The 12,147-nt window shown below is 39.3% G+C and overlaps 2 protein-coding genes across 3 annotated transcripts in view; one reads left to right on the top strand and one right to left on the bottom strand.

Moving 5' to 3' along the window:
- LOC124595152 overlaps positions 1 to 2,482 on the bottom strand; it is a 110,878-nt gene extending 108,396 nt beyond the window's left edge. For both annotated transcript variants that reach the window (XR_006978181.1, XM_047133756.1), the window contains exon 1: positions 2,145 to 2,482. Coding sequence is in view for 1 of the 2 variants with exons in the window: in XM_047133756.1 (XP_046989712.1) it covers positions 2,145 to 2,292 (148 nt within the window). In the remaining variant the exon portion in view is untranslated. The remainder of the gene's footprint in view (positions 1 to 2,144) is intronic.
- Positions 2,483 to 2,703: 221 nt separating this feature from the next.
- Positions 2,704 to 10,574, top strand: LOC124595151 (suppressor protein SRP40-like). Its single transcript, XM_047133755.1, has 3 exons — positions 2,704 to 2,825; positions 7,374 to 7,610; positions 10,167 to 10,574. Exons 1-3 carry the CDS (start codon positions 2,778 to 2,780, stop codon positions 10,383 to 10,385), a joined length of 504 nt encoding a protein of 167 aa, XP_046989711.1. The 5' UTR covers positions 2,704 to 2,777; the 3' UTR covers positions 10,386 to 10,574.
- The last annotated feature ends 1,573 nt before the right edge of the window (positions 10,575 to 12,147 follow it).

Below are 12,147 nucleotides of genomic sequence, written 5' to 3' on the forward strand. Positions count from 1 at the left end.
TCAGAATATGCCCGAGATGCCCTGCCTTATTCCAAAGTAACTGGTATCCCGACTGTCGGGACCACTTACTTGGCCACTCATACGTTGCCCGTGGTTCATGAACTAGGACATGACTACAGGAACCCACACCATGAACCCTGGTAACACAGACCGATAAAACTAATATCGAAATAGACTAAATTGTGATGGCTCTACTGCATGGGCACGTAAAATTCCACTTTAAAAATAATTTTGTTGGTAATGGGAAACGAAGCCACACTTTCTGTTGACAGTGGGTGTGGCATTAAAGACATGGTGAGTAGTATAGGTTTGGACTGACTCCAGCTACACCTTGCAAAAACTAAATTGCAAATATCTGTCGAAACACCAAAGAAAATTCGCCCACGATCCTTGGGAGACACACTTTGTATGTACTGCTTACTTTTATAGCAGTTCACTATAGCCCCTTACCAAATGAAGGATCGTTAACATCGGTAAATGGATTGCGATTTGCTTCATAACATCTTCACTCCATTTGGTTCATCCTGAAGACACTGTAAAGACTGACTGAGAAGTTGACGTATGGACAAATAATTACTATCAGAGGACGAGAGAGATGAAAATGAAATTGTGGATGCTGGCTAGGAGGATGGCATGGAGGTAATGTCAGTATCTCATCAATAGCTTCAAGGCACTTTGTTTTAAAGTGACGCACTTGAGCATCGGTACTGAGTCAAGATCTGGCAGCATACTTAGTAAAACCATTTTCAATGCCTTGACTTCTTGGCTTAAAGCTCTGTTTACGCTTTCTTTGCTTCTACATATTCTGCAAATGAGTTGTCAACTGCATTTTATCGTACAACACGTTTCTCTTCGTGTTTAGATAGTGTGTCCAGTGTATTCGACATTCCCTGATCACGAGGAGGAAGCGGCAGTGATGGTATTGGTGGTTGCAGAGGATCAAGTGACAATGGAAGTTGGAAGTTCTGTCCTGTGACATTTATTTCGTTGCCATTTTCGCCAATATTTGCATATATTTCCTATTTTGGTGCATAAAGCATGTTGCCTGAAAAATTCTTAAATTGCTTGACAAATAGAAGAGAAAACTGCATGGCTTCTGTCATATAATATGGCTTACTTCATTTGGTTACGGAGCCACTTAGGGCACATTTCAAGTCACCTACATGAAAGCCGTCAAGTCCTTCCATCTTTTCTGGCACTCAGCCACTAAAAATAAATTTAATTCCTCAAAATTAAAACACTCGTCTTTGTATAAAGAAATACATAACGTTTTTGTTAAGTAAAGTAAATTACAAAAGGGCGCTAGGCTATCATATCGTCTTTTACCCATTTGCAAATATTTTGCAGCTGAATCAACGTTCGTGCCTCTTCTCATTTCACTTTTTCAGTACAAAAAGGTCACTGGTAACGTTCAACGCCCATTCGACGGATAGTTCATCTGAGAACGAGTTGCACGTTGAAACTGGAAGGTCGCAGGATCGATTACCGTTCGAACCACGGAAATTTTTCAGTTTGCGTTTAACGCAGGGTTCGCCTCTCATCGATGTGAAGATTCAACAGGAACGACACGTGGTTCAGTTTCCTCGTTACATTGTATGTTCCTTTTCTCTGGTATGTTAACTGGGTAGGTTAGCGACACGCGAGTCGCCAAAGTGGCGTCCACTTGAAAGACTTGCTGCAGGGTGCTGAGCCATGGCAAATATTTTATTTCTATTCTTATTAAGAAATAAGTACAAACTGGAATTTGGCAAGGAAGTCGGCTATGCCTTTTCAAACATCCAGGCAATTACGTTGAGCCATTTAGGAAAACCACGAAAATCTTAAACGTGGATGCCCTCACGGGGATTTGAACTACTGTTTTCCAAAATACAAGTCTTACCACTGTCTGCCTAACAATCTGAACTCATGACCCCTTTGGACAGACTATAGCAACAGTCTGGAATGTTTTGAAGGAATTCCACGTGAGTCTGCCGAATCATCAACATTGGAAAACGATTGCTGAATGATGTCAACCAATATTTTAAGAGCTTACTTAACCAATTGGCAACGACATTGAGAAGATTGGAGTTTGAGAAAAAACAGATGTGCGTGTTATATTATCTAGTTGACGTTACTTATTTATAAATATAGCTGAACCAACTTACCTGTCATTACAACTTCTTTCGAAATTTTCTTCCAGGGTCTTTCAGTAATGTCCTTTCGTGAGTAATCACCACGCATGTAATCGTACAGTTCGGGACATTTTTCAGCTCCTGCCACAAATGTAATAATAAAAAGCTCTTCACTCTCCATCGTTAAAACGCAGGGGTTTCCTCAGGACTGAAGAACTACATACAGTCACTGGCAACCAGCAGACCCACCAACCAGACCATTTACCCTTTCCTTCCCGTCACGGTCAACAAGCGACATGCCGCCAACTAGCGTCAAAAACGAATTCCTTTCAAGTACCCCCGTTTCCGACGCCTTAATCATCAAAAGTGAACTAATTGGTTCCGTCTAGAAGCCTCGCTCATGACGTGTGTTATTTCGTAAGGCATGATCAGTGAAAAATTACCTTTCTGAGACACATGTCGTCGCATGACAAAGAAACACCAGTTATTTTTTGGCAGAATACGTCCACCTGAGTAATCAGAAACACAAGGACCGCTGTTTGCAGATGACGAATGTAAGACACCTATGCAAATTCCCAACATGTGCGGCTACAGACGGTGCCTGCCCTTTAAATACCCCGCGATTATTAGCGTAAGGCAGTTGCGTCGAGTCGTCGATTAAACAAAATGACTTCCAAACTGGTGATTGTCATCGCTCTGGCCGTAGTGGCTCAGGTAAATCCTAAACTACTAGTTCACTCTGTGGTCAAATGAGTGACAAAATTATTGTGCATAACCTGATACATCTGAATATGTAACCAATTAAAAGAGATTAGTAACTACACTAAAGCATTTTATCTGTTTCGTGGAAAGACAAAGCCACAAATCTTACTGCGTTATTTTCTAATGGAACCGGGCCACATAATCATAATCTTCTGTACCATTACTACATTGGACATCGTTCTTACTATAATTTAACTGCTTTTCTGCAACTATTTTACCATCGCTGGCAGGACACTATTAGTAATCGTTTTTCCCCTGTAATATCTCTACCCATTCGAAAATCCGAATCACTTTTTTGTTTTGTAGTAAATTTTTGCTGTTTCCTACAGTCTTCATTTCGTATTTGGTTCCATGGTCTCTTCACTTCTACATGGATAGTACAGTACAGATATCAACTCTGTAAGATATGAATGATAGTTCAATACTATGTTTTCCTCCGTTTACCAAATCCATTAGAACACGAAGCTGCAGAACCTAATAATAATTAAATATAAAATAGAACCATCAATAGGGATAGTAAATTATCCTTTAATTTATTCTGTATTAAACTCTTAAAAATTGCAGCTCATCCAGTGTCTTACAGTAAAAAATATTCCTTCTCCTGTTAAAGTGCTGTTCCAAGAAAAGACAATAGACAAATTCTTGGTTTTCGGGTGTCATATTTATGAAAAATCGTAAGGCAGACCTGATAACGTATTTAGATTCAGCTACTTTTGCCATAAGAACAGTCGTCTACTTGGCACCAATAAGTTAACACTTTTACATATTTTCATAAACTCCTGTTTGCGGGATAAGGTATTGCGTAAATCTCGCTTATGCAAAGAACATGCACTACACGACAAAAAGGAATTAAAATTGTGTGCTGGCATCACACATGTACATTATCAGGCATCAACTGAAGGAATTAGAATTAATAAACACAACATCTCAATACGTTAATTCGTTGATAAATCCATTTCAGTTAGAAAATAATAGTGATATTCATAAATACAACACCAGAAGGAAGAAGATCTACACTTCCCTCTAGTGACTCTAATTTTGGCACAGAAAATAGGGAATATACAGCTATAAAGCTGCTTGAAAATCTACCCATGAAAATTAAAAGTCTGACATACAGCATAAGTTTTCTTAAATGTAGATGAAAATAGTTTGTCCTTGCTTTTCCATCTATAGAACAGAGATATTCTTTGATAGTAATAAGTAGTCAAGCAAAAACCTCTAAACGGTCGAGTATGTAGCCATGTGGTATGTGGTATGTGGAAATTGGCTATAACTAACCAATCTTCCAATTTACCTGTAGACGTTTACCTCGTCGATCAGTATTATGAAATAGTGTCCATTGCAATCTGTCATCTTTGTCTTCGCTCTGAGATTATAACGTCACTTCGTGCTGTTTGACCGTAATTATATTTTAAATCCTAAACTTCCACTTTTTCACTTCTCCTAAACACAAATCTTCGAGGTTGTTGGATAAACCGCACATTTGCTTTACGGAACTAAGTTATGCTGTTTTTTCCTCCTTACATAACATAGTTGTTATTCTTCATATTAATGTTTCTGTGCTTTGCTTGTAAAGATTTTAGACATCTGGTTCTAGCAATTATAATCTGATTCACTTTTCTTTGGTATTAGGACCAGCCAAAAATTTTCTCATTTCTTCATGCGTATACAGTTTAAAAATAGGGAAATGTAACTAGCCGATTCGTTGTGTTCAGAACTCCTGTTTTGGTTGCTGTTTTGTTGTTGTTATTAAGGCAACCTGTTTTTGACCCTGGTGTCGCTTCAAGTTTCAGAAGTTTTTAGGTACCTTACTGCACTGGTTAAATTTCTATTTGGATCTTTCCCCAAATTTCGTCTTGTGAACATTTTGTATTGCATTGTACTCAAATATTTTAACTTACCACTAATTACAAACGGTTCAAATGGCTCTGAGCACTATGGGACTTAACTGCTGTGGTCATCAGTCCCCTAGAACTTAGAACTACTTAAACCTAACTAACCTAAGGACATCACACCCATCCATGCCCGAGGCAGGATTCGAACCTGCGACCGCAGCGGTCACGCGGTTCCAGACTGAAGCGCCTTTAACCGCACGGCCACACCGGCCGGCCCACTAATTACACAATTGCATTTATATGTGGTATGTTAGGTTTCACTTTTCTTGCCAATAACTGTTCTACTGTAGGTCATCTTAATCATGTTGAATGCCCACTATGTAGTGATTGTTTGTCCACTTTTTCATCTGTGTGCACTGCGTATTTGTCATATATCCTGAGATTAATGATCTGTTCTTCGAAACTATTCTTGATTTTATTTGTGCTACTTGAATGTTACTCCCTTTTCTCGAGTCATGTTTAATTTCTATGTAATCCTGTTGATATTTTAGAAGGCAGAGTTCCGAAACGCTGCTGTAACCTCGAAACAAAAGAAAGCGCCAATTTGGGAATTAGAGAGGTGAAAAATGCTGCCGCTCCGAAAACTTACATCTTAGACTGTCTGCAGTGTTATTTCTCAGTGGCTGCACTATCACGCTTTGTTGCCACACTACGTGCACAACAGAAACAGGAAAGGCGCTGGAGCGATAGTGAAATACAGATTCTATACCGTATTTTCACTTAAGAAACTTTAAGCTTGTTGGAATGAAGACAATCTGCTCTGCTCTGCTTTACGAGTAAGAATTAGGGTTTAGTTTATGCGTGCAACTAGTTTCCAGTTGTGTGCATAGTTATCTAATTTTTATTTGTCGTCTACTTATGTCAAAAGCAGCCATTCTGAAATCAGAAGAAGAAGTAATAGGTGTATACACATACTATGGCTTTTGAAACTCTTTAACTAGAATTTCTCACAATTAATCAGCGTCAATATTACAGAGTACCCGTTCAGGTTTTCCTGTATCTCTGTGCGGCACTCCCGTGATTCAAACAAGCTTGGTGACTATCCGTACGCGAAATATGTACGGGGAATATGTCCTGTTGGTGCTATGTGGTAAGGGGCGCAGACACGTAAGCGGTGTTCTAAAAAGGAACGCACGAGGGGTTTACAATCAGTCTCCTTCTCCAGTAACCAGCCAATAGACTGAAGTCCGCCACGTGCCTCGTCAACAAGTGAGACTGTGGTATCACTCCATCATATATCTCAGCAAATTGTTACACACGAGTATCTGTATGAGCTGACTGATTATTGTTACGCCTCGTAGATGGTGGTAATTGGACACTAAGCTCTCTCTCTCTCTCTTTTTGTGAAGCGCATATATTTGTATTTCTGAATATTTGAAACAATTTGTCAGTCCTTACACCACTTTAAAATCTTATCAAGATTTGTCTGCATAATGGTGCCGTTTGTCACATACTACTTCATCATAGGTAACAGAGTCATCTGCAAAAAGTCTGAAATTACTGTTAATTTCATTTACGAGCTCACTAATATACAGCAACAACAAAAAGGATCCCAGCAAACTTACCTTGGCCACGCCTGAGTTTATTTCTACTTCGGTGAATGACTCTCCATTCAAGATAGAATTTTGCGTCTTCTCTATCACCAAATCCTCAATACAGTCACAAACTTTGTTTGTTGATCCATATAACAGTACTTTTGTTAAGAACTCTTGGTGTAGTACCGAGCCGAATACTTTACAGAATCCAAGAAACACTCCATCCAACTGATTGTTTTGATCCATGGCTTACAGGATGAAACCTGAGGGAACTTCAAGTTGTGTTTCCCAAGATCGATGTTTTAGGAATCCCTGTTTATTAGCATGGAGGCGGCCATTCTCTTAGAAATAACTCATTGTGTTTGAATTTGGAATATGTTATAAGATTTGACAACAAATTGACTTCAATGAGACTGGACGATATCTTAGAGAATTAGTTCTGCTATACTTCTTGTAGAGGGGTGTGAGATTCGCTTTCTTCCAGTCAGTGGAAACAGTTTTTTGTTTTTTTTGTTTTGTGCTTTGGCGTATAACGGTTGTGACAGGAGCTTATTCAGCTGAAAATTCTATACAGACCGTCATCCTGCAATCCTTACGCATTTTCCTCTGGAGTTTCATAATATATTACTGAACTGCTTCAGTACTAACGTTATTTTTGCGAGTTGGTGTTTTACGTCACGAAAGACACTGTTTGGAAACAAAAAATGGCATAGCTCTTAATTGATGGCAAAATCTGAGTCGTTAGGTCATATTCGTCTCCAAATTTCCTCAGACATTCCCATTCCTTGGAGCTTTTTCAGTAATCCGAAGAGGGCTCAAAAAGTCTAAGAACGAAGAAATTTGAAGACGAATACCATGTGGCCTGACGACACAGATTTTAGCACCAGACGCCGGCCCCAGAAAACCTGCAGTCTTATATCACTTATACTCCTAGGACTAATAACCTCATATTTATTCCTAAAAGAACATTTTTTTGAGATTTGTTAGGTTGATACTCAGTTTCTCATGCTCATACAAAAGTGAACGGAGATGCGATAATGATGACAAGCTACTCCCTTTTTCTATTCAAGATATCGGCGACACCCTTGTTTTTTAACGTGATCCAAGATGCCGTCGAGCACATGAAAGACGAAGCCCAAGAAATTGCCAACAACATCAACCAGGGCATACAAGACGCAAAAGACCAAGCCCAAGAAATTGCCAACAACATCAACCAGGGCATACAAGATGCAATTAATCAGGTCAGCAACAGCAGCAGCGAAGCCGCAGCCAACGCCACCGCTTCTGCTGACGACAGCAGCTCTGCAGTGAGTAGCCACTTCTCATATCTGCCTCTTAGCACATAAGAAAATATTCCACACGTTGCTTACATACAGTATATATCCTTTATAAGCGAATTTTGCGCATTGTAATTAGCTGGTCTATTCGGTCGATTTACCAAAGTATTTATGGCCACTAATGCCACAATAACGAGTTTTCTGTAACGAAATGACAAATAACCACAGGCTCCACGGTAGCTGTTCGTTCTTTGGCTGAGAGATAGCTTTCCAGCTGTAGAACGATATTTATTCCACATCTGCTTAAACCCTCTGCAAACCGATGTTAAAGCTTGACAAAGTATACTTAGCATTGTACCATATACCCAGGGTTTCTTCCCATTCCAGTCGCGTATGGAGTACGAGAAGCACGACTGCTTAACGGCCTCTGTGCATACTACAATCAATCTAACCATGTCTTCGTGGTCCCGTTGGCAGTAGTGCCTAGCGGTTTCATCTCTAGGTTTTTCGGTTCATATTGGACCTTGCAATTTCGTAAAAGGAATTTTGCGAGATAATCGACAATTCAGGTGTTCCAATAATTTAGTGACGCGCTCCTGTAATTCAAACAAACCTGTAGCTATTTTATATTTGAATGGTGTACGGTTAAAAAAACATCAATTCTGGTTTGATCTATTACTACAAGCAATACATTTGTAACAATTGTCACACGAATGAACAAACAAATTAATAATTTTAATAATTAATCTTACTTAATTATTTTTTATACATCCCCACTTGTTATTTTTTAATATTAGGCATTTAATTTGTCGATCATTGTCAAGTCGGTCAGGCTTCTCTTTGATCTCATGAGGAATTCTGAATAAATTACTTGTAACATGAAAGGAACATCAGCTGTTCGTGAACGAGAGCGACAGGCGACATAGGAACAATCTGGTTATACCTGGTAGTTTTGAAAAGTATAATTATTTATTAAACGTAATATGTACTGTCAAACGCTGTATGCGGAATTTTTCCTGACGCACAGTTCATTATCCTTAATTAGCAAAACATTGGAGTCACCGTCTTATAGCAGTAGGTCCTAACTATTGACGGATGTTGTGTTCCGTTACGACGTGACTGAGGTGCAACTAACACGAAAACGAACCTGAAGATACCAAATTGCCATCCGAAACTAGTTACATACAATTACCGACATAGTTTGACATTTTCAGTAAATGTAACATAGGCATTGAATCGCAGTTTAAAATTCTTTGATGTTCACAAACTTGCACTCAACAGTCATCAGGAGAGAAGTATCAGGACTCTTCTGGAGTTTTTTTGCCGCATGCTAGAACAGTTTCAGTAGCTTCATGATACGATGCTACCCAGTACGAATACCGTTGAAGTATTCTGACATCAAGTGTTGACACAGTACGTGAATGGAGAATGCGTTTGGTAGATTGCTCCTATAGAAATACTGTGAGTTGCTAGTTCACTTCCACTTGACTTTCCGTTATTATAATGCAGTGGTACTTGTAATTAGTAAACAGACCACGAGACTACTGAGACTGTTGTGGTAAGTTCCAAAGCACTCCGAAATATCCCAGGCACTTATCACTATTCAAAGCGGTAGTGAAAAGTTAAATAATTTTAACGTGCAGCTGAACTGGTGGTTTACATATTCCATAAAATATGAACCCGTGTTGTAGCACCAGTACGTGAGATATGCATAAAATTACTCTACAGATGTTGTGAGTATTCTGTTTGAAAGAGTTGGGGCTGCTCAATGTGTAACGTTCCTCTCCTTACGTTACGGGAGACCTCACTTCCTCTGCTCCTAGCAATCTCGTCTGTCAGGACAGAAAGGAAACCACATGGAAGGCAAATCCCGAAACGGGCTCATACAGTTCTGCAAAGCCGTTTTGGTTGCAAATGCGCTGTCCAAGGACAGTGCACTCGCATCAAAAGTGGTTTAAGATGGGATGTACTCTATTGCCCCTCCTGTTCAATCTAAACATTCAAGAAGCAGTGAAAGAAATAAAAGAAAGATTTAACAATGGGAAAGAGTAGCTAAGTTTCTGAGATATGGTGCTACAGAAGGATGTTAAAAATTAAGTGGACCGACAAGAAATTAGAAGTTGCTCCAAGAACTGCAAAAGAAAGGAACATGTAGAAAACACTGACAGGGTGGTATGAGATGTTTAAACACATCGGGGAATAGCTTTCATGTATTAAATTGAGCTGTAGCGGGTGAAAACATTATGGGAACATGGAGATTGTAATAAATCTAACAAACATTTGAGGACGTGAGGTGCAAGTGTTGCACTGAGATGAAGATGTTGGCACAAAGAGGAATTTATAAACTGTCGAATCTAACGAGTCAGAAGACTAAGGAGTTCAAGGAAAAAATACTACGCCATTTTGTGAATGAGCTGTAATTTTACATAGAGATTAATTTGTGAACACTATACTGAACCATCATGCAATGGTGGGGAATAAGATGTATTATTTAGAAGCAGTATGATAATTTGTAATAATGAAATTGACTTTCTTGTAAGATATACATGTGATTGTGACATTTGCAGTCATTGTGGCGTGTTACAGGCATCGGCAGACAGTGAGACCGAGGAAGACACATCTGGCTCCGCATCTGACTCTGCATCTGACTCCACATCCGACTCCGCATCCGACGCCACATCTGACTCCGCATCCGACGCCACATCTGACTCCTCATCCGACTCCACATCTGACTCCTCATCCGACTCCACATCTGACTCCGCATCTGACTCCACATCCGACTCCAGCTCCTCCAGCTCCTCATAAGGAGATGGGCTGGTGATTGAAAATGAGATTGCGAGCTCCTGAGGCTGAGGCAGTTCACAGGAGATCTGAACCTGTGTTCATGGCGTTACTCCGAAATTTCCCCTTATAGCTGTTAATAACACGACTTTGGTAATTAAATTCCTGACAATAACAGTGCCAAATCTTAAAAATAAACATCTTTGACTCTCATGTGCAGTATTGTTATTGTCCATATTGTAACTATCCCCCATTAACCTTCTGTATGGTGTCGCTGCAGTTTTATTAAGGAAACTTTAGTCTACATACTGACACTTCTTGCATGGGACATAATGTTTTACGTATTTTAAGGTCGCAGTTGTCATGAGCTCTTGTTGCGACAGGGCTGGGGAAGTAAATCAGCAGGTCTTTTTCAAGAAAACCATTCCAAGAAGCTGAACAACATTTGAAACATCTCTATATTACTCTTCAAGTTGTTCTCTACTGTACTTCAGTCAGGTAAAAATACAAACTTTACTAATTTTTCAAAAATCTCCCAACCATAGAGACCTATCAATGAGAAGTAGATATTGTGTCTGATATCGGCCTTTGAGACGAACATGGCATAAATCTGTAGCTATCTCGTGATAAGATGTGCTGTTGCTGACCAGTCGAACTTAAGAGAAACCAGAGACAACGCTCATATAAAGGCTGAACAGTAGCAACTGCGTGCACCTCAGAAAGGTGTTCTTGCCTCTCCAAAGCGATGTGTGCTGTCATGCTCAAAAGCACCTGAACGACCTGATTTGCATGCAGCCCAAAGGTCCTCTAATCATTTTCGGTACAGTCGTTTCACTATATAAAATGGTTACCACAAGTGATCACTAGAGAACATTGCTTAGTATGGCAATAAATTCAGACGTAAGCAAATAACACAATACTACAAATATCAGGGAACACCTTATTTGAGGTGAGACATTCCTTAACAATAGTAAATACAAATTTATTACATTCAGAAAGAGTTCTAAAATGTGACCTCTCCCGTTATTATCTAATGATTGTAAATCTAGCACATAAATATTCCTTAATTATTACTCAAAAGTATTTCTGTTTGCAAATAAGTGATGTTTCAAGAATCTCTGAACTCGAAATATTCTTGCTCTCTAAAGAGTTTTCCAACCACCCTTTAACCGTCGTTCGCTTGGTAAGTGAGCTTGTATAAACTGGTTAATGAACTAACCAATTAGAAAAAACTTGATGAACAGTATCAATTGCTCTATGGAAACCACACTTCAACAATGTTTGTGCACATCCTGAGTGTTAGGGGCATGAGTGCAGATACTTTTATTGGTGACTGAGGACACTGTACTGAGTAATATTACATCGACATTTACTTCATTTGCAGACTAATAATAAGAGCTATTAGGAGTAGTATGTTTTTACGTTGGATAGTATCTCCAAGTACATGTGGCAAGAGCAAGCCATTAATGTTACCTTGCCCCTCAGCAGCAGGTCAGGCGTTGAATTGTGGGTGTGTGAATGCAAAAGATTTAGCCAACACTGACAGGCATACTCTACTTCCTGGTGCAGTCAGAACCATGCAGAAAACATTATACAATAAATAATTTGACATGTTTGCGGTAAGACTGTTAGATACAAAGAAAAACAACTAACACACTGAAATGGGTACATATCAAGATACCAATGTTCATAATATATCCACTTATATTTCTAACACTTTGTATATACAGTTCGAAACCCACCTATTGCCGTTTGTATTTAACACAAAGTGGAGTAAAAATGAAAG

Source organism: Schistocerca americana, chromosome 2, assembly GCF_021461395.2.
Source record: "Schistocerca americana isolate TAMUIC-IGC-003095 chromosome 2, iqSchAmer2.1, whole genome shotgun sequence".
Taxonomy (NCBI): Eukaryota; Metazoa; Arthropoda; class Insecta; order Orthoptera; family Acrididae; genus Schistocerca; species Schistocerca americana.